At 38.5% G+C, this 27,067-nt stretch overlaps 1 protein-coding gene across 1 annotated transcript in view; it reads left to right on the forward strand.

Moving 5' to 3' along the window:
* Window positions 1-27,067, forward strand: part of PSMB7 (proteasome 20S subunit beta 7) — an 80,308-nt gene that overhangs the window by 33,685 nt on the left and 19,556 nt on the right. Inside the window, exon 6 of the mRNA XM_037797886.1 lies at window positions 14,974-15,032. Coding sequence (XP_037653814.1) covers window positions 14,974-15,032 — 59 coding nt within the window. The remainder of the gene's footprint in view (window positions 1-14,973; window positions 15,033-27,067) is intronic.

Raw genomic sequence — 27,067 nt, forward strand, 5'->3', positions numbered from 1 at the left:
AAAATTTGTCAACCCATTTTCTGAACACTTGCTCCTTGAACACTTAATACTGCCATGTACATTTCCTAAGAACAAGAATATTCACTTATATATCTACCTTAAGTACAGTTACCAGTTTAACATTGATATAAAGCTTACTGTCTGTGTTCCAGTTTTTTCATATGTTCCAATAATGTTCCTTTGAGCCTTCTCTCCTCCCTTGTTAGATCGTGTCTAGGATTATGTATTGCCTTTAATTGTCATTGTGTCTTTAGTCACTCTTTTTTTAAATTTTATAGTGGGAACAAACATATAACATAAACTTCCCCATCTTAACCACTCCCAAGCATCCCATTCGGTGGGATTAATCGTATTCCCAGTGTTGTGGTACCCTCACCACCTTCTATTACTAAAACTTTCCCGTCTCCTAAAACTTTCCCGTCTCCCTAAACCCATTTTGCGTTAATTCCCTGTTCCCCAGCCCCCACCCCACCCCCTGGCAACCTGTACACTAATTTCTGTCTCTCTGAATTTGTACATTCTCTGATATTTTCTTTGTAGTTACCATGGGGCTTAAATTTAATATCCTAAATATGTAAGAATCTCATTTGCTTTGATACCAACTTAGCTTCAATAGTATATACAAACTATGTTCTTATACCCTCCACCCTCCTACTTTTATGTAGTTCTTGTCACAAATTACATGTTTATACATTATGAGTCCCAAACCATTGATTTGTCATTACATTTTAAACAGTTGCCTTTTAGATCCCTTAGGAAGTAAAAAGTGGAGTTATAAACCAAAAATACAATAATACTGGCATTTATATTTACTCCTCATTACCCTTATCCGAGATCTTTATTTCTTCATGAGGCTTCAATCTATTGTCTATTGTCCTTCCCTTTTAACCTGCAGAACTCTCTTTAGCATCTCTTATAGGGCTGGTCTAGTGGTGACAAACTCCCTCAGCTTTTGTTTTTCTGGGAATTTCTCCCTCATTTTTTCTTTTCGGTCCATAATAATGACCCCCCTTTCATTTCTGATTTTATGTATTTGCATCTTCTTTTTGTCTTTGTCAGTCGAGCCAAGGGTTTGTCAATTTTAATTGATCTTCTCATAGAACCAACTTTTGGTTTCATTGACACCCCCCCCCCATTTTCTCTGTTTCATTTATTTCCACTCTAATCTTTGTTATTTCTTTCTTTCTGCCTGCTTTGGGATTAGTTTGCTGTTCTTTCTCTAGTTCCTCCATGTGTTCAGTTAGGTCTTTGATTTTCCCTCTTTCCTCCTTTTAATGTAGGCATTTAGGGCTATAAATTTCCCTCTCAGCACTGCTTTTACTGCATCCCCATAAGTTTTAGTATGTTGTGTTCTCATTTTCATTTGTCTTGAGAAGTTTACTGATTTCTCTTGCAATTTCTTCTTTGACCCACTGATTTTTTAAGAGTGTTTTGTTTAACTTCTATGTATTTGTGAATTTTCCTGTTCTGTGGCTATTACTGATTTACAGCTTCATTCCATTATGATTGGAGAAAACACTGTATAATTTCAGTCTTTTAAAATTTATTTAGACCTGTTTGTGCCCCTGCATGTGGTCTTTCCTGGAGAGTGTTCCATGAGCACTTAAGAAGAATGTATATCCTGCTGTTTTGGGGTGCCATGTTCAATATATGCATGTTAGGTCTAGTTCATTTATCATATTATTTAGGTTCATTGCTTGCTTACTGATCCTCTGTTTAGATGTTCTATACATTGAAGAGTGGTGTCTTGAAGTTTTCCCCTATAATTGTAGAGACATCTGTTACTCCCTTTAGTTTTGTCAGTGTTTGTCTCATGTACTTAAGGACACCTTGATTAGGTGCATAAATATTTATGATTGTTAGTTCTTCTTGGTGAATTGCTCCATTTATCAATACATATGTCCTTCTTTGTCTCTCATAACATTTTTGCATTTAAAGTCTATTTTGTCTGATATAAGTATAGCTGCCCCAGCTGTTTTTTGGTTACTGCTTGTGTGAAATATCTTTTTCTGTCCTTTCACTTTCAACCTTGATGTATCTTTGGGTCTAAAATGAGTCTCTTGTAAACAGACTATAGATGGATCTTTTTTTTTTTTTTCTTTTTTACCCATTCTGCCAGTCTATGTCTTTCAATTGTTATTCATTCGATGTTGTTACTGTAAAAGTCATCCTTACTTCAGCTATTTTTTATCCTTCGGCTTTTATTTGTCAGATCTGTTTTTTTCTCTCTTTTTATCCTTTTAGTTACCCTTACTGATAATCTTCATTACTATATTCTCCTCCAAGTCTCTCTCCTGTCTTTTTTTCCCAGCTGGCATAATTCCCTTTACTATTTCTTGTAGGACAGGTCTCTTGTTAACAAACTCTCAGCTTTTGTTTTTCTGTGAATGTTTTAAGGTCTCCCTCACTTTTGAAGGGCAGCTTTCCAAGGTAAAGGATTCTTGGCTGACAGTTTTCTCTTTCTCTTAAATATATCACACTACTGCTTCTCACCTCCATGGTGTTTGATGAGACGATAGCACTGAGTCTTACTTGACTTCCCTTGTATGTGGTGAATCAGTTTGCTCTTGCTGCTTTCAGGATTCTTTCCTTCTCTTTGGGATTTGACATTCTGATTAGTATGTGTCTTGGAGAGGATCTGTTCTGATTTATTCTATTTAGAGTACATTGGGCTTCTTGGTTTTGCCTATGTATATCTTTTATAAGGGTTGGTAAATTTTCAGCCATTATGTCCTCAAATATTTTTCCTGACCCATTACCCTTTTCTTCTGGGACATCTATAATGTGTATATTTGTGTGCTTAAGTTTTTCCAGTTTTTTTTCCATTTATTCTTTAATGTGTTCGAGTTTGCTTGTCTGTCCTCTAGTTCACTGATACTTTCTTCTGCCTCTTGAAATCTGCTGTTATGTGTCTCTAGTATATTATTAATTTCATCTACACTATCTTGCATTTCTGTGAGGTCTGCTATTTTTCTATGTATTCTTTCAAATTCTTCTTTATGCTTCCCTAGTGTCTTCTTTTTTTTTTTTTTTTTCATTTTTATTGCGATTGTTCAGATACCATACAATTATCCAAAGATCCATAGTGTACAATCACTTGCCCCTGGGTACCCTCATACAGCTGTGCATCCATCACACTTAATTTTTTGTTCAATTTTTAGAAACTTTTCATTACTCCAGACAAGAAATAAAGTGAAAGATAAAAAAAGAAAGGGAAACTCTAATCCTCCCCTATCCCTAAGCAACCCTCCTTAATTGTTGACTCGTACTATTGATATAGTACATTTGTTACTGTTTATGAAAAAATGTTGAAATACTACTAACTGTAGTATATAGTTTGTAATAGGTATATAGTTCTTCCCTATATGCCCCTCTATTATTAACTTCTAATTGTCTTGTCATACATTTGTTCTGGTTCATGGAAGCGATTTGTAGTATTTGTACAGTTGATCATGGACATTGCCCACCATAGGATTCAGTTTTATACATTCCCATCTTTTGACCTCCAACTTTCCTTCTGGTGACATATATGACTCTGAGCTTCCCCTTTCCACCTCATTCACACACCATTCAGTGCTGTTAGTTATTGTCACATCTTGCTACCAACACCCCTGTTCATTTCCAAGCATTTAAGTTCATCCTAATTGAACATTCTGCTCTTACTAAGCAACCACTCCCCATTCTTAAGCCTCGTCCTATATCTTGGTACCTTATATTTCATGTCTATGAGTTTACATATTATAATTAGTTCCTATCAGTGAGACCCTGCAATAATTGTCCTTATGTGTCTGGCTTTTTTCACTCAGTATATTGCCCTTGAGGTTTTGTCATCAACCCATTTGTTTTTTAATATGGTTTTGTTCACTCACCATACATTCCATCCCAAGTAAATAATCGATGGTTCTCTGCATGGTCATACATTTATGTGTTCACCACCTTCACCACTATCTATATAAGGGCATCTACATTTCTTCCACAAGGCAGGAGGGAGAGTCAAAGAAGGTAGAGAGGCAAAAGAAAGAGGAAAAAAAAATGACAGGTAGGAAGCAGCAAAAGGAAAAATAACCTTAAATCAAAGTAGAAAAAGAATCAGACAATACCACCAATGTCAAGCGTCTAACATGCCTCCCCTATCCCCCCCTCTTATCTGCATTTACCTTGGTGTATCACCTTTGTTACATTAAAGGAAGCATAATACAATGATTCCGTTAGTTACAGTCTCTAGTTTATGCTGATTGCATCCCTCCCCCAATGCCTCCCCATTTTTAATACCTTTCAAGGTTGACATTTGCTTGTTCTCCCTCGTAAAAGAACATATTTGTACATTTTATCACAATTGTTGAATACTCTAGATTTCACCAAGTTACACAGTCCCAGTCATTATCTTTCCTCCTTTCTTCTGGTGTCTCATATGCTCCCCACCTTCCTCTGTCAACCGTATTCATAGTTACCTTTGTTCAGTGTACTTACATTGTTGTGCTACCATCTCCCAAAATTGTGTTGCAAACCACACACTCCTGTCTTCTATCACCCTGTAGTGCTCCCTTTAGTATTTCCTGTAGGGCAGGTGTCTTGTTCACAAAGTCTCTCACTGTCTGTCAGAAAATATTTTGAGCTCTCCCTCATATTTGAAGGACAGCTTTGCTGGATATAGGATTCTTGGTTGGCGGTTTTTTCTCTTTCAGTATCTTAAATACATCACACCACTTCCTTCTTGCCTCCCTGGTTTCTGCTGAGAGATCCGCACATAGTCTTATTAAGCTTCCTTTGTATGTAATGGATCGCTTTTCTCTTGCTGCTTTCAGGATTCTCTCTTTGTCTTTGACATTTGATTATTAAGTGTCTTGGCATAGGCCTATTCATATCTCTTCTGTTTGGAGTACGCTGTGCTTCTTGGATCTGTAATTTTATGTCTTTCATAAGACATGGGAAATTTTCATTAATTATTTCCTCTATTATTGCTTCTGCCCCCTTTCCCTTCTCTTCTCCTTCTGGGACACCAATGATACGTACATTATTGTACTTTGTTTATCTTTGAGTTCCCGGAGACGTTGATCATATTTTTTCATTCTTTTCTCCATCTGCTCCTTTGCGTGTAGGCTTTCAGGTGTTTTGTTCTCCAGTTCCTGAGTGTTTTCTTCTGCCTCTTGAGATCTGCTGTTGTATGTTTCCATTGTGTCTTTCATCTCTTGTGTTGTGCCTTTCATTTCCATAGATTCTACTGGTTGTTTTTTTGAACTTTTGATTTCTGCCGTATATATGCCCAGTGTTTCCTTTACAGCCTCTATCTCTTTTGCAATATCTTGTCTAAACTTTTTGATTTGATTTAGCATTAGTTGTTTAAATTCCTGTGTCTCAGTTGAAGTGTACGTTTGTTCCTTTGACTGGGCCATAACTTTGTTTTTCTTAGTGTAGGTTTTAATTTTCTGTTGTCTAGGCATGGTTTCCTTGGTTATCCAAATCAGATTTTCCCAGACCAGAACAGGCTCAGGTTCCAGAGGGAAGAAATATTCAGTATCTGGTTTCCCTGAGGGTGTGTCTTAGAAAATTGCCCCACCCTTTGATGCCTCAGGTCACTGTGCTTTTCTGCCCAGCAGGTGACGCCTGTTAGCCTATAATTCTTGACTGGTGTGAGGAGGTATGGCCATGTTCCCCCAGGCTCTGGGGTCTGGTTCTAAATGGAAAGGGCCCCACCCCTTTCCTCCTAGAGAAGACAGAACCCCCAGGTGGAGGTCATTAGCATTTCAGTGGTCTCACTCTCTGCTTGTGCTGTCTCCACCCTTTTCTGAGTCACAGCCCTGGAAACTGAAAATGACTGGGGCTTTCTCCACTGAGCCGAAAAAGAAACAGATAGTCCCCTTCAGACCCAGTCCAAGGCAACCCTCCGGCTCTCCAAGGTCAGTCACCCAAAGCCTCTGTCTGTTTTTTGGGGCTGCGTACCTGTAGTGAGCGGTTCACACTCGCTACTTAAAACCCCAGTTGGAGCTCAGCTGAGCTATATTCGCTTGCTGGGAGAGAGCTTCTCTCTGGTACCACGAGGCTTTGCAGCTCGGGCTATGGGGGAGGGGGTCTCGGGACTTGGATCCACAGGTTTTACTTGCAGATTTTATGCTGTGATCTTGGGCATTCCTCCCAATTCAGGTTGGTGTATGATGAGTGGATGGTCTCGTTTGTCCCCCCGCAGTTATTCTGGATTATTTACTAGTTGTTTCTGTTTTTTTTGTAGTTGTTCCAGGGGGACTACTTAGCTTCCACTCCTCTCTATGCCGCCATCTTGCCCCGCCTCTCCCCCTAGTGTCTTCTTAATATCCTTTATCTCTTTAGCCATCTCATTGAATTTATTTAGGAGATTTTGTCTGAACATCTTTGATTAGTTCCAAATTCTTTATCTTCTCCAACTTTTTGATTTGATTGTTTGGCTTGGCCATATCTGGTTTCTTAATACATCTTGTAATTTTTTGCTGGTCTTTGGGCATCTGATTATCTTGATAAGAGTATTTTGTAAGTCGGTTTCCCTCTCTTGTCTTAAGATTTTGTTGTTGATTGGGTTTGTGTTAAAGGTCTTCTTTGGCACTTGGTTTGTCAGTATTTCTCAGCCTGCAGGGAGTGTAGACCAGTTCCAGAGGGCCATGGGGAAAGGGTCAGAAAAGCACCTTCCCTAGACTGCACTTTCCTAGCCCTCCCTGCGGATGTTACTCTTCAGGAACCTATTCTCCACAGCCCTATAAAGGTAAGTTATTTTTAGTCCTCTGTTCCCTCTCTTTTTGAGTTGGGTGAAAATAATGGCTCTGTGGTGTTGTGGATGCCTGACCAGAAAGGACCAAGGTTGTGGGACCCTGAGGTCCAATTTTGCTGACCAGTAGTTGGATCAGAACTGTGCTGTGTTCCCCTCTGTTCCCAGGTGGGAGGGTTTACCTTACTCTTCCAGTCTGCAGCAGCCAACCTGGCAGGATCCAAGCCAACCAGCAGCTGTTGGCCTCAAGGGTGGGGGCTGGGTGCCGTGAGCCACAGCAGAGTTCAGACATTCACCATAGTTTCTCTGTGTGTGGAAATAATGGCACTGCAGATACCCTGGGCTCCTGCCTGGAAAGGATTGTGGCTGCAGGACCCAAAGGGTCAACTTCTGTGGCCAACCGTTGGATCATAACTATGCCATGTCCCCCTCTGATCCTGGGGAGAGGGCTTCCCTGTCTCTCCCAGTCCACTGCAGCCAGCCAGGTGAGAACTGGGCCAACCAGAAGCTGCTGGCTTTAAGGGTGAGGGATGTGCTCTGGGAGCCACGGTGGAGTTGAGTCACTCACTACAGTTTCTCTGTGTGTGGGAACAATGGCACCATGGGCGCCCTGGGCTCCTGCCTGGAAGGGATGAAGGCTGCAGGACCCAGAGGGTCAACTTTGCTGGCCAACAGTTGGATCAGGACTGTACTCTCTCCTCCTTTTTTCCCACGGGGAGGGCCTTCCTGTCTCTCCCAGACTGCAGCAGCAGCCAGCCAGGTGAGAAATCGTATCGAGGCTCCCTTGTATGTGACACGTTGCTTCTCTCTTGTGGCTTTCAGAATTCTCTCTTTCTCTTTGGCATTCAGCAGTTTGATTATAATGTGCCATGACATGGGTCTATTTGGGTTTGTCCTGTTTGGAGTTTGTTGAGTTTCTTGGATGTATATATTCATGTCTTTCATTAAATTTTGGAAGTTTTCAGCCATTATTTCTTTGAATATTCTCTCTGCCCCCTTTTCTCTTCTCCTTTTGGGATTCCCACAATATGTATATTGGTTCACTTTATGGTGTCCCACAGGATCTTAGGCTCTGTTTAGTTTTCTTCTTTCTGCTCCTCAGACCAGATAAATCCAGTTGCCTTACCTTCAAGTTCACTGATTCTTTCTTCTGCCAGCTTAAGTCTGCTGTTGATCTGCTTTAGGGAATTTTTAATTTCTGTTATTGTAGTCTTCAGTTCTGTTTAGTTCCTTTTCATGATTTCCATCTCTCTATTGATACTCTCTTTGTGTTCATCTATCATTTTCCTGATTTCCTTTAGTTCTTTGTCCATGTTTCTCTTTAGCTCTTTGAGCATATTTAGGACCATTTTTTAAAAAGCCTTTGTCTGGTATGTCCCAGTCTGATCCTCCCCATTGATGGTTCTAATGCTTTAATTTTCTCCTCTGCGTGAGCCATTGCTTCCTGTTTCTTTGTATGTTTTGTAATCTTTTCTTGAAATCTGGACATTTCAATATTTTTAATGTATTACTGGGATTTGGACTGTTTGGTGTTTGCTTGCTAAGCTTGAATTCAGCTAGTGTTTTGACACAGCTTAAAGAGCTTTGCATATTGACTTGTGCCAGTGCTCTCTTTCAGTGCTTACTCATACATTGAGTTTAGAGAATAGCTCCAGGCCAAAGCATAGGGGCCTGGTTCTTTTTGGGCATGTGTATTGTCTTAGACACGTACGTGTGGCTCTAGGAATTCCCCCGTTTACACAATACAAATTCCCCCTTTCCCTAGGTGACAGTGTCCTTACGGTCCTAGCACTGCACTGTATGTCCCATGGCCAGCAGTCCCTTGTTCCAGGCAGCATGACTTGACTGCTTTCCCACAGCATTCTGTAGAAGAGCTCTATAGAATGAGAGCTGCCTTCTACATGCAGGGCAAATTCTTGGGCAGTGAATCCCTCAGGCCACCATCAGATAGACCGGGCCATACATGTATGCTCCTGGTACGTGCACGAGGGTTACTCTGCTCTCTCTCTGGAACTGGGATCAGGGATCTGCACTGGTAGCATGGGTTGGCTGTGGGCCTGAGGTTACCCTGTTACTGTAGTTTTTAACCGTGCTTGTTGCTCAAAGCTTCTTTGTAGCTACAGAGTCCTGAAGAGTCTCACTCCACCATCTTGATCAGGACGGGGGCCTCCAGGTTTTTTGTACTAATCTAAACAATGATCTTTTTTATGTATGTGATTTGGGAAATTTTCCATTTATATGTTTAGAATAACTCCTTAGTAGGTAGAGTTATTGGATTGGTGATTATGTACAGCTTTGTGATTTATGATCAGTGCTTCGAAATTGACCGTTAGAAAAGCTGTGTCAATTTATACTTCTACTAGTGTCTTAGAGTGCCTATTTTACCATGCCTTTGTCAGCACTGGGTATTGTTAATCTTTTTAAATCTTTGCTAAACTAAAAGGCAAAAAATGGTTATTTTATTTCAATTCATAATTCTTTGGTTACTAGTGAACTTGAACAGTGTTTCCAAATTTTATAGGCCTTTGCCTTTTCTCTTTTTGTAAACTGCTGTGTCTTTTTCTTTGTTGGGGTATTCATATTATTCATCCATGTGCTCTTTTTAGTTATTAATGTTCTGCATGTTGTACATATTCTTTTGAGTTTCAGGACTTATATTTTACATTACCTACAGGAGTGAGTCATTTTTTAAAAGCCAGTGGCGTGCTATTAATAAGGACAGATACTCCACTTTAAAAGATTGATCTTGTTATTAAAGACAAAGCGAAGTGGAACGCGGCCCTTGGGGCATTTGTGCCTGGGACCTCTTCTCTTGAGGGTCAGCAGTTATTAGGCCACTGACACTGTCCCCTTGAAGGTCTATGGGTGAGTCAGGTTCTAACAGTCAGACAGGGGGACCACGTCATGTTCTCTTTCGAGAATTCTACATGAGTGCCTGCAGAAGGAGGAGTTTTTTAATGAGCACATAGTGGGAGCGGCCAAGTCGAGGTGCTGGCCATCTGAGTGGACTGCAGTGAATCAGGACGTGCAGAGCAGTTCCTGGAACCCCACTAGTGACAGAGGGCTGTGTTATGTATCCAACCCTCCATCCCTGTCTCTCCCAGCCTGGTTCCTGGGTGGTTTGGGAGTCAAGGAATGGTTGAGTAGGGAGGGTGGGGTGGCCTGGTGAGCTTGGGGAAGACGGTAGATGCAGGAGGTGAGTGAGAGGTAACTCAGTAGCCTTCACAGTGTCTTGCATGTTATCATTCTCAATGCTGGTCACTGAATTGCACCTCATTTTTCTGTTTTAAAGAGCTTTGTTACAGAAGCAACACTGGCTCCTCAGTAACTGTGGGTGGGCTAAAAAGGGCAGACTTGGTGGAGGTTGCTAAGGAGCAGCTACATGGAAACTACTGATGAGACAGAGAGCTTTGGTAGTAGAATGCAGAAACCGAAGGAGGGCATTTCAATCCTATGATATCACGGTGGATTGGACCCACTCTAGGACATATAATAAGACATGGTTTTGTGGTTTTAAAGACTTTTCTTTTTAAAAACTGAACTTGCTTTACAGCTGAGTTTTTCTTATATTCAGCCCAGTATGGAAAACAGGCAGTAAATAAATGTTTTCTTTTATACTTCATTAAGGCATTTACGGCTATTATCATTCCTTCAGGGTGAGCTCAGAGTTTCCTTGGCTCCTCCATTTAGGCAATTGTATTTACAATTCAGTACAGCTGAATTCAACAAATACCTGTTTAGTGCTTGCTGTGTGCCACAGACCATTAGGTTTGGAAGATGCAGCTATGAAAGGATGGACAAGTTGCAGAGATGGAAGTGATATACTCTCTTGGGGTCAGTGTGTGTGATGGTTCTCAGGGAAATCTTCTGGGAGGCTATAATCTTTTAGCTGGAGTTTGAAAGTTCTGACTAGGATTTTTATAGATAGTTAAATGGGCAAAGGGTATATCATGTGCCCAGATGTGATAGACTTGAAATGGCCTGGGTTTGATATTGGTGGAGTATAAAGTATGGGTGCGTTTGGAGGGAAAGAGGGCTGATGATCTGATCATGGAAGGTTGTACATGTCTTCTTTGAAACCGTATTTTGGCATATAGAACTTTCTGAATGAGGGAGTGACAAAAGGTCATACCTGAGGCGCAGGAATCCTACCCCTGTGCTTTTAGTCCTATATTGCTAGGCAAGAAGCTTCACTGTTTTAATGGATTGTTTTAAGGATGAGTAACTGACAAAATATCATGCATGGCACATGATGGGTGCTCAAGAAAATGATCTTGCATCTTCTTTACTGCATTTTCCTCCCTACTGTGTTATAAGTTCTTTGAGGGCAGGCTTCACAAGCTGTGCTCATAGAGCTCATCCCGCATTTGTTAAATGTGTATTCCCTCTGACACTGATTTCTTTCACATGACATACCTACTGTCTATAGCAGAGGTCACATGTACTGGGTAAACTGTCCTCTGGCTTTCCTGTTCATTTATTCAAACCAGACAGTTTTGATGTTTCAGCTGTTGTTTTTGAAATAGAAAATGAGGGTAAATGATCCTTCAGAGGATTTTTGCCTACAGTTTGGGTATGAGAGAGAGTCCTAGATTAGATCATTTAGATACTGAAATGGACATTATGATGGTTTATGGGGAAAATGGGATATAATATTTAAAGGTTTTTTTTAGGTCACTTCTGTACTAATATGGCATTTTTTCTGATGACATTATGTAGAGTTTTTGGGTGTTGTACCGTTATCTAGGCAACTTAAATGAAAATACTGAAGATATTAGTCTCATTGAGTTTACCATCTTTTTTTTCTTTTACTGGCCATCTTTGTTCCATCCCTTAATTGCACTGACTTGACGTTTTGTGAGGATTTGCATCTTGTTTTCTTGCTATTTGCTTGTTGACAAAGTCAGTTGTACTTCAACTCCTAGCACTTCTGTGTATTTCTGAAGAGGCCATTTTCTAATTTGCAAGTAATTTAGAAATTGTTTTTACTGTTGAATTTACCTTTGTTTTCAAGTATATTTTGGGGCTTGCTCATCTTTGATTTGGGGTGAAGCAGAATCAGGAAGTTTAGGGAGCTCTTGCTTCCCAGAAAATTTTGCAGCTGTGTGTGTGTGTGTGTGTGTTTTTGTCTGCCAGTCTGTTGGGAGTAGGGTGGGGGCTAGGGGTTGGTGTAAAAAGAAGCCAGAAATACAAGTGACAAGAGCCCCAGTAGTTACATGTCTGATAATGTTGAGGGAATCCCTACACTGGATAATCTCTTCTTGTTCTAAGAGTCTATGGATTTAGTTTGTAATTTACATTTATAAAAAATTTTCTGCAGTGTTGTTTCTAAGCAGGAAAAAAGCTTTTATTTTATTTTATTGTTAAGAAAAGTTTTTGATAAAGGAAATATTGGGAGAGAAATATGTTTCATTTCTTACAATATTGGATAAAGCTGAGCAGAGGAAATATATATGCCTAGGAAAACGAAGAGTAAAAATAATTTATTTATTATGAAACTACCAAAGAAGTTTTTCTCCTGGCTCAGGAGAAAAAATTGGGCTAATAATTAAAAAAAAAAAAAAAAAGCCTTTAAGGTAACTTTGAGTTTTCTTTTTTTTTAACAAAATTTTATTATGATCTATTCAAATGGGTTTTAACAATAATTCTTTGCAGTTTTCCACAAAGTTGTTAGCTCTTAGGTAAATACCTGCCTTTCCTTTGTCCTTTTCTAATGTTTATTTTGGGCCTCTGGTTCCTTTACTGTTGGACTTTGCGCCTGCTGTTGGGTTCTTTGCAGAGTATTTTGTATTTGGAAATATTTTTTTCTGAGATTTTCTCATATGCAATTTTCTTCTTTCTTCAAGACAGCTGTCCTTTGTTTTCCACACAGAATCAGCTAGTTTTTATTACGAAGTCTGTTCTGATTTGCTAAATCTGCTGGAATGGAAAATACCAAAAATAGATTGGCTTTTATAAAGGGGATTTATTAGATTACAAATTTACAGTTCTAAGGCCATAAAAGTTTCCAAACTAAGGTGTAACAAGAGGATACCTTCACTGAAGAAAGGTGTAAGGCATATTGAACACCTCTGTCAGTTGGGAAGGCGCATGTCTGGAGTCTGCTGGTCCTTTGCTCACGGGTTGCATCGCTTTCAGCTTCTGATTCCAGTGGCTTTCTCTTTAGATATCTGTGGGTTCTTACTTAGGTTTTCTGGGGCAAACTTTGGGCTTCATCTCTTAGCTTAGCATCTCCAAACATCTTTCTGTCTGCATCTCCAGTTGTCTGGGTCTATGTCAGCTCTTAAGAACTCCAGTAAACCAAGAAGACTCACCCTGAGTGGGTGGCATCACATCTCCATGGAAATAATCTATTCAAAAGGTCCCACCCAACAATAGGTCTGTCCCCACAAGGTTGGATTAAAATGAGGTACATAATAGATTTTTATGAAGTACATAATAGATTCAAACCAACACAAAGCCTAAGACTTGTTCTTACCTTGCCTTAAAACAGAAAGCTTACTCCCCTCCCCACCCCACCCCTTGACGTCTGAATCTTAAAGTTAACTAGCATGTGACTCACAAAATGTTGGTGGAATTTGACTCGTTTTACAGATTCTCAATAACATGTTTACTTTGAAATTCAGCGGTTTGGTGGGTGAATTTGCTCTTATGTATATGCTAGTTTTATTTGAGTACACTGGTTTATATCTAGTTTAATTTCTTATCTCCTTTTCAAAGGGCTTTTAATATCCTTTTTAGATTTCCATTTTAGTTTAGTTTTTTTTTTTAAGGAGAAAGAAAGTGTGAGAGGGGAAAATAGGGTTGCCTTTTGCTTCCAAAGTCTAAATGAATAGTCATTGCTTGTAATGCTGGTCTACACTTGAGGTTTCCTACTGCTTTAGATGTGATATATCCGGTACTGTGAAGGTAATGATCCTCAACCACAACAATATTCCATAAGGGGAGTATCTGTCATGTTCATCAGGATTACCATGTTCATTGATTTGTGTCTGTAAATCTGCTGTTTCTACCCTTTAAATTTGATCTATAATTGGACCTCCTTAAATGGTTCAGATAAGGTAGTCTGTATTTTCTCAAGGCAGCATTGCTGTCCGCTTCTCCTTTTTCATTATACATTCAGCAGACTTGATAAAATCAGCAGGACACCTCATTTGAAACTGTTTAATCGCTGCCTTTTTCCTTTGCTAAACCATTGAGGTGGTCAAGCGATGTGCACAAATCATTTTAAATAGAAAATATGGTTTTCTCTGTGACCCAGCTAAATAGATAGTGTTATGCAAAACAAGTTAAAAAGTAATAAATGCCAAAAAAATCTTCTAATTGGAGTAAAAAATTGTGGGCTACTCTATCCTCTCTCTGTAAGTAGAGTATCCTGAAATATTGCCAGGACCCTGTAAAGACAAGATGATGGTTTCCTAAAGATTCTCTGGTTTCTGAACAAAGCAAGTTTAAATTTTCAAATAGTGCTGAGCTGCCTTTTACAACCATTCGTAAGCCCATACTTATTCGTATTGCTTTTATTTCCTACTTTTGTAAGGATAAATTTGCTATCTGTTAATATCTGTGCAGCATAACCTTTCAGCCATTTGCTATCATGATAATAAATTTTTGTTTCTTTGTTGTTTTGTCTACTCTGCTGCTACTCTTCAAAGTACAAACTAAAAATAATAGCTCCAAATAAATGCCGCATAATAAAGTGTTTTACAGTTGTAGCAGGAATAACCTGGCGGCAGCAGCTTGTAGTCCTGTTACCATTGCCGATGCGGTAGTTTCTTCCCTGCATGTCAAGGTGACTGCACCAGGGCCAGCTCATTAAAACAATCTGTACTTTCAAACTGGCTTGGTATTTAGCACTATACTCAGCATCCTGGCGAGGCACTGTTGTGGAGCACAAGATTCACAGAATAAGATATATGAAATTGTGTGGCATTCACTTTTTGAAAAAATCCAAATTCTTCATAGCCTCATTTTCCTGCTTCAGCATTTTACTGTAAATGATTTACAATTACTCCTCCCAGTAATAGTGGTTGGGCCTGTTGCAGGTTTGCCTGAGATAATGGTGTGACTCCAGGAAGATCAGTGGTTACCTGGTTTATGTGGTCCTGTAGGATTAATATTTACATTGTATTTAAACGTGACATTGGAGGTGTTCTGCCAGTTTTACTGCCCTGAGGTAAATTTTAGATGGAGAATGTTGGAGTAGGTAAAATACACTAAAGTGCATCTTTTTCTTACAGGTTCTGGTTCCTTGGCAGCAATGGCTGTGTTTGAAGATAAGTTTAGGCCAGATATGGAGGTATGTAAAGTTCTTGCAGTTTTATTCACTTTCAGATATTTTCTAGCTGTATGTTGAACATTTGCAAATTGCTGATTCCTCCAAATCTTGTACAATACTGTTGTTAGTTGGAATGCTCTTTGGCACTGAGAAGACTTGGGAAAGCTTCATTTTGTGGTGGCCCTGTTGTCGCCTCTCTCGGGCTTAAGTCCACACTATTAGTTTTTTCCCCTGGCTCTGGCTGTCTAGGAATCTTCTTGGCTGTAAATGCTGCTGCAGTGTAGAATGTTTTCTTGTGCACTAGGCTTTCTGTGTGAAGGTATCTCAAAATGACAGGTTTTTCTTTTCTTTCGCTAAGAATAGAGAAACTGTATGTCTTTGCATGTTACACAGACCTGACCTGAAAATGGGGGCGGTTTAAAAAATTCCTGTAGATTGTTCTTTATCTGGCAGAAGATGGGAGTGAGATCATGTGTGTGACAGACTCCTCTCAGGTTTTGTGGATCTAGTGTCTCAAACATATTTTAAGAGACTCTTTCCTTTTATTTTCTTAGGTGGTGGGGAAGGTGGTGTCTTAATGACATTCCACTTAAGACTGCTTTCATGATAGGTGTTCCCCCATTAAGCAATGCCCCAAAATCTCCATGAACAAATCCATAGGTCTTCCATTGTCACCTTCAAAAGAGTGTTCATTATGTTCAGTATTATTCCTCTATGTGTCCTTCATCCTCGCCACTAATAAAGCATGTAGGCACATAAGTCCTGAAGGCAGCTTTCATCAGCTCTTAGTTTTTTCATGTGTCTGTTTTTTGATGGGGGTATCAACTTATTTTCAATAAATTAGTAGGCAGTTTATGAAGTGATTTACCCTATTTATTAATATGTAGGTTTCTGCCAATTCTGACTATGTAGTATTCTTTTATTTAGGTACCAAAGGATATCTCTAGGAGTTATTTTTGAAAGTACTTTATGCCTGATCATCTCTGGAGAAGATTGCATATTTTAAATTTAAATTAGGCTATTGTAATTATGAATTCTTTGTCAAGCAGTAATTTTTAGGCCAGACTAATGGAGTAAATTCTTCGGTTTATTGTTAAAAGTAATAACATCTCCACCATCTCATTGTTATGGGAGCACCAAGTGTCAGAAGCTCTTTTGGCCCTTTAGTTTTGGGCCAAGTGCTGTGAGAGCCATAGAAAGTAGGGTTTAGACCAGGACAGGGGTCTCCTGCTGGAAAACATTATACAGATGAGTGATCTGGCTACCAACAACCAAATTTCTTGCCTTTCTTGGACATCTGCAGGAATTAAAGCATATGACTAAAGATAGGATTTAGCTACTTGTTTTCATACTCAAAATAATACTTCAAATAGTAGTGTCTTGCTCCAATTAATTGGAGTAAGTAATTAATTGGAGTAGTAAACAGGTCCAAGTAGTAAACAAGTCCAAGTATCAACTTTAAATGAGTTTTGGATTCTGTTCACATTTCTCAATGTGAAAATTTATTCCCATATCAGCATTTTCTGTTTGGGGTTCTTAAGTACATGAGAAAAAAATAGTATATACTAGATCATTTGAAAAAGAAAAAGAAAAAGAAAAAGGTATCCCAGCTTTCTAACTAAAGGGGAGGAATTTCTAAGGCTCTGCCAGTCCATTTTAACTAACACAGGCACAGGACTCGGATGATTTTCATTTAGAAAACCACCTCAGTAATGTCAAGTCCTCCTTTAAATCACATTAATCTTTTCAAATTTTCTTGAAAGCTTTGTCTATTTTCAACTCATTGGGACCTCCATATGTTAAAGAAAAATGGGAATTGCAGGCAGAGTTGAATATTTGAGGTCTATTAAGTGACTAAAAAGTCTACTAAAGTAATTTTTACATGATTTAGAGTTGGAATTTGAAATGATTCAAAGGTCATGACTTTAATATTAATGTCATTTTGGGAAGCAAAGGGAAATATAAGCATCCCTTCAATAAAATTTTTCAGATATTATCAATCTGAAGAATGTGCTCCTTAGGTCAATTTTATCTGTAACCCAGAGCATTTAATGCTCTTCATTGTCTGTGAGATCTTAAAACAGGTTAACCAAGTTCCCATTTCAGATTGATTACTTAAATTTACAATTTTAGGTGACTGGTTTTTGTTCACCTAAGTTACTGATATTTAATGCAGACTAACAGTCGGTTAAAACCACTTTATTAAGATGAAGGTAGTATCTGCTTCTCCAGTGGTTGAGTTTCAGAGTGAAACAGAGGGCAAATAATAGTATAACAACTGACAGTACATAATATTTTAAAAATCTAAAGAGATGTTAATAGATACTAAAAAAAATATTTATATATATTGTGAGACCAAGCAAGTAATTGTGCTGGCCACACTGCTGCATTTTAGTGAATATTAAATGATGCGTTATCTGGGGAAAGCTGAGATTGCCTAGCAAAGTTGCAAGGAAACAGTGTTTGGGGACCTCTTTGTAATGAAAGAGAATTCCACCAAGGTGTTGTCACCTTCTAAGAGTCTTGGAAACAAAGACATTTTCGTTTCAGATTTTCAAGTGTTTTATTTTTGTTATTTCCTGGGAGGCTTTCTACATTTCTGTGGCAAGAAGCTCTCCAGAACTTTTCTTTCTTGCCTATTTTGAGACTACAGGATTGGGTGACTAAGTCTGCTTATTTCCTTCTGGTATGGGAAAGAATTCTGGGCATGCCTTGTGCAGCTTTGCTGCCTCTCCCATTTTGCACTGGATTGCTAGGACAGTAACTGTTGCATATCTCATGGAGAATTGCATTGGGAGGGGGTGGTTTTAGGCTGTTGTAATTATGAATTCTTTGTCAAACAGTAATTTTTAGGTCGACTAATGGAATAAATTCTTGGGTTTATTGTTAAAAGTAATAAATTATAGAAAGCCCAAAGCTTTTTTTTTTTTCTGGTAGTAGAATCCTGTGCCTTGGGCATTGCTGGACCTGGACTGTGGTATTTAGGTAAAAATATTATTAAAATGAATTTTACCTATTTTTTTAAAGTTTTTTTTTTAAGTTTTTTTAAAGTTAGCTCCCAGAAAATTTAAAATTATGTATGTGGCTCACGTTTTATTTCTATTGGATGGGGCTGGTACAGCCTGATTTCTTGAATTTCTCGTTTGTATACCACATTTAAGGTTTCTGCCATTTCCAGGTGCTACCTCTACTATTATTTTTCTTGAAAATTTTCTTTAAATTAACTCACATGTAATGAAGTGTGGTGATCTTAAGCGTACAGTTCAGTGGGTTTTGGCATTTGTAATTACCCAAGTAACCATCCCTTAAGTCAAGATATAGAACATTTCCTTCCGCAAAAAGTTTTCCTTTCTAGTCACTTCCATTTCCTTTCTCTCCCGCAATCACATCAATTCATCTTTTTAATTTAAATTTATTTTTAAAACACAGTTTTTATCTATGGAAGCCTAGGTTTGATGTGCTGGTTATATATTTTTTCCAAGACACATGAAAATGAGTACATACTATTAATATACATAAAGATGTGTTTATGTACCACCATCATATGTCACCTTAGGGGTATGAATATTAAACTTTGGGAAACAGGTCTATATTCCTGTTCCATGCAACCATTCTTGCTTGCTCACTGTTGAATATAGTGTGCACTTGCTTGCCATTAAATCCTTCAGTGTATGCCAGAAACGCCCTCAGTTGCTTCCTCATTTGTGTCCCTATACTCAATTGTCCTGTTGCTTCATGGCTTTTCAGGAGCATCTCCCCCTTTTGCTAGTGAGAGAGGGAGCTCCTTGAGGGTAGGGACTTTGAAATATTTCTCCAGCTCCTAATGTTTAGTACACGTTTGTTCAGTTGAGATGGGATAACTCTGCACTAAAGCAAAATCGGAGTCATCAAAAACTACCTGGGAAATAGAAGAGACTCCTTTCCATCTGGAAAGTGCTGAACATCTTTTAGAGATAACAGCACACTTCTCAAATAATGAACAGTATTGGGTGAGAGTCAACAAGGCAAGCACCCCATTAAATACACAGACAGAGCAAAGTTGGGGCCAAGGGCAAATGCTCACTTGGAAATTACAGGCCCAAAAGCAGAATGTTGAAACCCAGCTGGGATTCATAAGTGCCTAAGATGGCCCTCTGCTGTTTCAAGTTATCTGAGCCAGTAACTTGAACTCTCAGGTAAAAACCCTTGATTCAAGGTTTCAGAAAAATTGCCAGCTAACCATGTGAGTTTAAGGCACTTATATTAAAAATCTTCAAAAATTCTCACCTGGCTGTGGCCCTAATGCTGCCTTTTTAGTGTTCTTGTAAATTTTATTTTCTTGTTTTTATCCTTGTTGTTAGTCTGGAAGTTCTTTGAGGGCAAGGACTGTACTTATTCATTTCTGTTTCCTTACAGTCAGCATTGTAACTGGTACATGGTAGGTATTCAGCTAGTATTTCTTGAATAGACAGGTAAAAAGGTGTCAAAAGCAACTTCACTCAGGACCTCACCTGCTCAGTGGCTGGATTATGAGACTATCACATTCCTCCATTAGTTACCAGATTAACTTTCCTTTGAAACTGTTTGCCGACTCCACCTTCAGTGCTCTGTCCTCAACTGTGATAGAAATGAAGGCATAAAAGTTTGTATTACTTACTGGTGATAAATCTCAGGTTCTATTTTTTGTCAAGAGGTGCTTATTCAAACATTGTACCAAAATATTAGCAGAATAGTAGATTTTGAAATGTGTGCGTTGACGTAATGACAAGGAGTTGGTTATGTGACAAGTTCTTTTTGGTGATGATGAGTTGCACGGAGCCACTCCCCCAGACTTTTTTTCTCCCCACTATTGTTAAGGCTGGTATAAGAATTAAGCCCCTGATCCTGATTGTTACCCAAGGCCAGCTGGATGAGAAGCTAGAGCTAACCACCCTGTGGCCTTTATCGTCTAATTTCCAGTTAAGTATAACGAATTTGTCCATAGTACCTAGAAATATAATTTCAGGGTTTTAGCTTGGTGGAGCTATGTATCTTGAAAATTGCTAAAATTGCCAAAATAAAATACAAATTTTGTTGTAGAGTGGGGAGGGAATTAAGGAAATGAATCAGATCACATTGGTTAGTTTTACTTCCATTCCATTTCTTTGTAAGAAGGAATGTTTTCATTTGGCCTGGTGAGAAATTTAAACTCTTGAAGATTACAATTCATTAAAATGGGCAGAAGATTAATATTTAGTCTGTCAAGATCAATACTGTTCCCTCTTTGCACTAATTGTCAGAATATCGTGCGAGGGCTGCTGAAGGGTAGTGGTGTGCGGCAGGACCCTCACATCACAGGGAGATGATTCAAAGGCAGACTGTCCTGCACCCTCTGGTATCGACTTGCAAATTAGCATCTGGAATCTAATTAAACAAGCTTAATGAAAGTAGCAGCTGAATGCTGCTGGAAAAGACAATCAGCTTTTTCCCCCCTCTGATACATATTCTGTACTATTGAAGTTGGTCACCAAACACATCGTGTGAGCACAGTTAAAAAAATTAGCATTTATTTGAAGACGAGAAACTATTTTTCGTTCTGTTATGCATTTGGCATGCTCTGGTGTCCCATGAGAGCCATGCCACAGCAGATAGTGCACAATATTTATAAATCCATGACAGGCAATAATAGCAACTTGAAAAATTCTTTTGCTGGAATCTCAAGTTGAGAGCTGCCAAAAGCTGGGAGGATTAGATCTGCAGTGGCAGCTGCTGTGCCCTACAGTTAGAATTCTAGACTTTGAAGATGCTCAACTTAAAGAAATGAAGACTGCAGGCTTAGCCAATTTTTGCAGGTTTCTATAGCTATGGCTCTCGGCCTTTTGAAGATGAGTTGCTGAAGCTTCTACCACTGCCTAAGGCGTGTTAACACCAGCAGGATCTCCCCCCTCCCCCAGCCTTAGTGTGTCTTCAGTTTTAAGTAGCACATGCTTAGTCAATGCCAAGTGTGATGGTCCATTTTCTGTTTGCAATACCAAGAGATGAGCTCTTACACTATACCCTTCAGAGAATAGCTACGAAGATAGATGGTGACGTATGCAAGTGCCACTTCAGCTATCTGATTTATGGAGTCATATTTCATCACTTGGCAAGTGCTGGCCTCTAGAGAAGCCCTTATAGATTGCTAAAGATGTGAGCAGCTCTTACCCTAAAGGCTTGTAGTTACCTCACAAACGTGATGCCAAACACCTAGCTACTGAGAAAACGGAATTAATCTGTCATTGCAAGCAGCTGTAGATCCACCTTAAATAATGAAAGACTTGAAACTAATATGGCATTTTGACAGCAAATCTTAGAAGAAACTATAGGTTTTTTTTGTTGTTGTTGAAGTCCAAGAGTAGAAAGACAGTGAAGTTGCAGATTCATGTGTTCTTTGCAGTTGGACAATAGTGTGAGAGATCTGCATTATTTTGATTAAAAAAAAAAACTGTTCCATTTGGCATGTAGATTAGTTCTAAAGGAAAATATAAGAGTGTGATGGAAAGGGGGATCAGGCTTAGGAGCTAAAGCACTGGGCTGCGAGTCTGCTTCCACTGTGTATTCATGGCATGACTCTGGGCAAGTCATGGCCCTAAGACTCCATTTATAAAATGAGGATCCAGATTCCTACTTCCCAAGTTACTGTGTGGATTAGATATGGTCTGTAAAACACCCTTTATGGTGGCTTGCACAGCATAGGCTCTCAAATATGGCAGCTATTTTATTTTTAATTATTCACTGGTAGGATACAGATATCACATAGTAACAGCTAACATGATTGTGTGGGCATCAAGCTTGGCGATTTATAGCATGATATAAATAGATATGATCATTGTTTCTCATCTGAAAGCTTAAAATCAGTGACAGACCTATGACGTAGAAGAAGCTTATTTAACACATAACATAGGTCATTAAAGTATGTGCCTTTTTAACTATGGGGGAAATATTGAAAACAGAGTAATCATAATAGCTAATGCTTATTGAGTGCTTCAGCATGCCAGCAGGCTCTGTTCTAACAGCTTTCAATGCATTATCTCGTTCATTTCACAACCATCCAGTGAGGTCCATACTTTGTTATCCCCATTTTGTAGGAAAGAAAATTGGATTGAGAGGAGTTTAAATAACTTGCCTGAGGTCGTACAGCTAGGAAGTGATAAAGTCTAGATTTGAGCCCTGGTCAGTCTGATTTTTGAGCACTCTGAAATATTCAGTTACTATGCAGTCTGCCTTTTTGCTAGTCCTGAAGTTCTCTGACCACAGAGTGAGGAAGACATCTTACTCCAGGCGAGCAGAGGTGTGGGTTGCTCCCACTGCTTCTTTTCTCTGAAGTTTTATGAAGATGGCAGAAAGCCAAACAAATGTCAGAGGAGGTGTGTAAACCTCATTGTTGAGATCACTGATTGGAAGGAACCCAGGGAATAGAAAGGTGCAAGGGAGTCAGAAATGAAGAGATATTGATAAATATAAATAATCATTTAATTATAGAGGATATTTTTTCTCTTTGAATTCTCTCTCTCTCTCTCTCTCTATATATATATATATATATTTTTTTTTTTTTTCGTCTTTCAACTGCCTCTACTCCAAATATCCTGTGATTTCCAACCCCCCCCCCAAAAGTTTTCAATATTCTTTATGGGAGAGCTGTTTTACTCAGTATTCTCAATATAGCTAATAAGATGTCATAGCCCTCCTCACATTTAGTAATGAGACCAAGAAGTCTTTAAATATTGGTGGATGGCATTTGTCCACTTGAGGCAAATCATGAATAACTTGAACAAAAATAAAAAAAAAATAAGCAAGACTATCAAATTTGAGTAACGAGGTGCTCTTTTTTTCCAAACTGCCAAAACTTTTTAATCTTTGTCAACAATTGTTCTGTCCTCTGTCTTATTTAGGTTGCATCTGTGCAACTCTGAGCTCAGGAGCCCTGACAAGCGGCATATGAATTCTGTATTCATTAGTGATCTTGATCTAAATGCCTCTGTCCCTGCCACAGGGGCTCAGGTGTGGAAACTGCTGGCTAATCCCACCAGCTGACATTCAGAGGTTTAATGACTCCATAGGAAGGTGACCACTTGCTGGGAGGTTTGCTGACAGAACCCACACAGCAGACAATGGAGATCAAGGAAGACATTCAGTGTTAAGCCAAAGCACCTTCCTGTGTGACTTGAACCCTGTTAGCATCAAACACAGAATATTAAGTAAATGTAAAATTAAAAAAAATCTGACTGATAACTATTGTAAACAATGATTTTCCTATCTGTATTGATGGTATTTAAAGCTGTTTTTCTTGTAGTACCTTAATAGGTGTCAGCTTAATGAGCTGAACTAACTTCTCCAGATTTTAAATTTTAAGGCTATGTTTATCTAGTTGTTATATCTCTTTAGGTATCTTGTATGTGTAGGGAAAATAATAGAGTTTGAGCCAAAATTCTTTCTTATTAAATGCTTATAAGGATTTATGCTGACATGTTTGTTTATTGTGAGATGTATTTTTTTTTTTAATTACTTTTAGAATGTTCTTTGACTTGTGACATGTCACTAGATATTTTGATTGTGGTTTTTTAGGTCCTCTGTTCTAAATGTGTAGGATGCCTTAGTATTATTTATTTTAGTAACATTCATTGAGATGTAATTCACATATCATATAATTCACCTATTTTAAGTATATAATTAGTGATTTTTAGTCTATCCACAGAGCTGTGCAGCCACAGTCAAATTTAGAACCGTAAAAGAAACCCCTACTCATTTCTCTCCAATTCTCTCAGTTCCTGGCAACCACTAATCTACTTTTTGTTTCTATGGACTTGCCTATTGTGGACATTTCATATAGTTGGAATCATATTCTATGTGGTCTTTTGTGATTGGCTTCTTTAAGCATAATATTTTCAAGGTTCATTCACATTATAGCATGTATCAGTTCTTCATTCCTTTTTATGGTTCAGTAATACTCCATTGTATGGCTATACCTATTTTATTTATCCTATTGGACATTTAGATTGTTTTCACTTTCTGACTATTATGAATAATGCCAATAAGAACATTCATGTATACAGGTTTTTGTGTGGACATGTTTTCATTTCTCTTGAGTATGTACCTTGGAGTGAAATTGTTGGGTTACATTATAACTCTATAGTTAACCTTTTGAAAAACTGCTAGACTTTTCTAAAGTGGCTGCACAATTTTACATTTCCATTAGCAATATATGAGGGTTGTGATTTCTCTATATCCTCATCAACACTTGTTGCTGTCTTTTTGATTATAGCCATCTTAGTGGTTGTGAGGTGGTATTTCATTGTGGTTTTGATGGATTCCTTATTGGTTAAGAACTAATGCAACTATAGAAATATTTAGATGGAACTACTGAAACACTTGGCACAGGTCTTTATGCACTGTATTTGGGCAATAATTGGGTTCGTTGTGCATTGTTTAAATATTAAAAGGTTGCTTTTAGAGGCTCTCCCTGAGGTTGCTGCTGTCTTTTGCTTTTGTTCATAATCCTTGCATTTTGGCATTCCTTAAGAAGGGCATTAGACCTAGTAAATTGTGTCTTTAATATAGCTCAGGAGATTTATTAATTTTACCCAGTAATTGTAGAATTTCAGGACCCAAAGATACAATCCCTGGGGCAACGTACAGAACATTCTTAGTAGTGATTCCCAACAGAATTGACTAGTTAATTTTAGAAATGGATATTGAAGTTGGCATTTATGATTCAGTGGGTGATTTGGAGAATTTCCCTTTAAACCTGTTGTTGGTTAATGCTTCCCACCAGCTTCAAATATTTTGAGTTGTCCCCTTTTAAAAAGTTAGCTTGTTCTCCTGAGTTTGAGCCCACTGGTGGGCCAACTTTGGGGAGGCAAAAAGGGACTTCTTGAGTTAGGGTTACTCCCTTGGATCTTCTTGCTCAAAATTTCATTTTGTGGTGTTTTATAGGGCAGTCAGAAGTTTTCTTTGGTCCTTCACCTGATGATTCAAGACCAGAACTTTGCTTACTACCACACAAAATGTTTGGTGTTTCAAAAATAATTGCTTCTCTTCCATTGATTCTCTAGCATTCATTCATTTTCCTTGACTTAGAAATGGCCACTTAAGTTTTTGTTAAGAGTCTGTTGCCTTCCTTGTTTCTGGGTCTCCAGAGCCCCATTTAATGTTGGTGGCTGGTTTTCATTTCCACACCTGCCATCCTGTTCTGTCTTTGATAAAAGTTGAAGTTGAAAGCAGGATGTTTTGGGCAAGCAGTGAAGAAATTTTAGAAAGTGTGTCTCATTCTTTCCATTTAGTTTCAGGAAATAAAGGGGATTGATAGGAGGAGGCCAAAAAGGAAAGTTATAGTTCACCAAAATCTCCAGTGAGCTGGGAATAGATTCCTCTTAGGGCCAGTATGCTGGAATTCAAGAATCAACAACTCTTAGGAAAGTAATCCTTTCTAATTTATTTTTATTATTTTTTTATTTTGGATGGGCATGGTTTATTGAGTACCTTTTGTGAGCTGTGCATGGGGTAGGGATGGTGTTACAAAAACCACCAGCCAGAGGCCCTGTTTTCAGAGGAGCTTAAACCCTAGGTGAAGAGCCATGTCAGAAACTCACATCAAGTAAACTAGTAGAGGAAACTGATGATCCCAAACAGGAAGGAATAGGAGGGATCCAGGGCATCGTGTGGTTAATATGTGAAACCCTGGTAACCTGGGAAGACTCCCTCCCCCCCTTTTTTTATTATTGTGGTAACATATATACAACATAAAATTCCCCCTTTTTAACCACTTTCCAGTATACAGTTCAGTGGTATTAATTACATTCGTGTTGGGCTACCATCATGCCAATTAGACAGTCTTTACCCAATAAGCATTAGCTCTCCCTCTCAGCACCCCAGACTCACCCCTGGTAACTTGTGGTCTACTTTCTATCTCTATGAATTTGCATATTCTAGATATTTCATATAAGTGAAATTATATGGTATCTGACCTTTTGTGTTTGACTTATTTCACTCAACATGTTGTCTTCAGGGTTCATCCTTTTGTAGCATTAATAGCTGAATAATATCCATTTTATGTGTATACCACGTTTCATTTATCTACTCATTTGTTGATAGACACTTGAGTTGCTTCCACCTTTTGTCTATTGTATACAAATATCTGAGTCCCTGCTTTCAGTTCTTGGTTGTATACACATAAGTGGGATTGCCTGGTCACATGGTAGATCTATGTTTAACTTTCTGAGAAACTGCCAAACTGTTATGCAGGGCAGCTGCACCATTTTACCCTTCTACTAACAATGTACAAGTGTTCTATTTCTCCACATCTTCACCAACACTTGCTATTTTAATTTATTTTATTTTTACTAATAAGCCATTCTAGTGGGTGTGAAGTGGTATCTGATGGTTTTGGTTTGCATTTTCCTAATGGCTAATGATGTTGAGCATCTTTTCGTGCCTGTGAAAGTTTTAATGGTCCCTCTTTTCAATTTTTTGAGGAGTAATGAAAGGATATCTACAAAAGGTATACTGGCATGGTTACTGACTTTGAGACCTCTTTGAGTTTTTTACCAAAGATATTTCTGTGCAAAAATCTTTCTGTGTCTTCTACCCTGCTATGTAAACACTGAATTTATTGGATAGTAGCTGAGTGCAGGGCATTATACTTGGTACTATCATCCAGGGGTAGTATTCAAAAAGGCCATTCTATATGACAGTGGAAATTCCCTTATACATCTGTTGGAAAATTAGATTGAAAAGAAGGGATTAATTTTCATCTGTAATGGGCAGTTATTTATGATGCATTTTTTTCTGGTGCAGGTGTTCAATTGAAATATTTTTGGTTTACATATTTCCTATATCTGAAATATAGGGGGAAAAGTACCATATAGGAGAAATATTTCACAAAGTATATTTCTTGCTGCACCTGCGGCAAAGACCCAGCAGGCCAAATAAAACTTCTTTGTGACCAGAGACTCTTTAACCAGAGAGAGGTAAGAGCTGTATTCAGGGATAATGTTGAATCAAATAATTGCTTTCTGATTTTCAACTGTAAAGGTAGAATTAAAAGGTCAACATTGCTTGTA

The sequence above is a fragment of the Choloepus didactylus genome, chromosome 10 (assembly GCF_015220235.1).
Source record: "Choloepus didactylus isolate mChoDid1 chromosome 10, mChoDid1.pri, whole genome shotgun sequence".
NCBI lineage: Eukaryota > Metazoa > Chordata > Mammalia > Pilosa > Megalonychidae > Choloepus > Choloepus didactylus.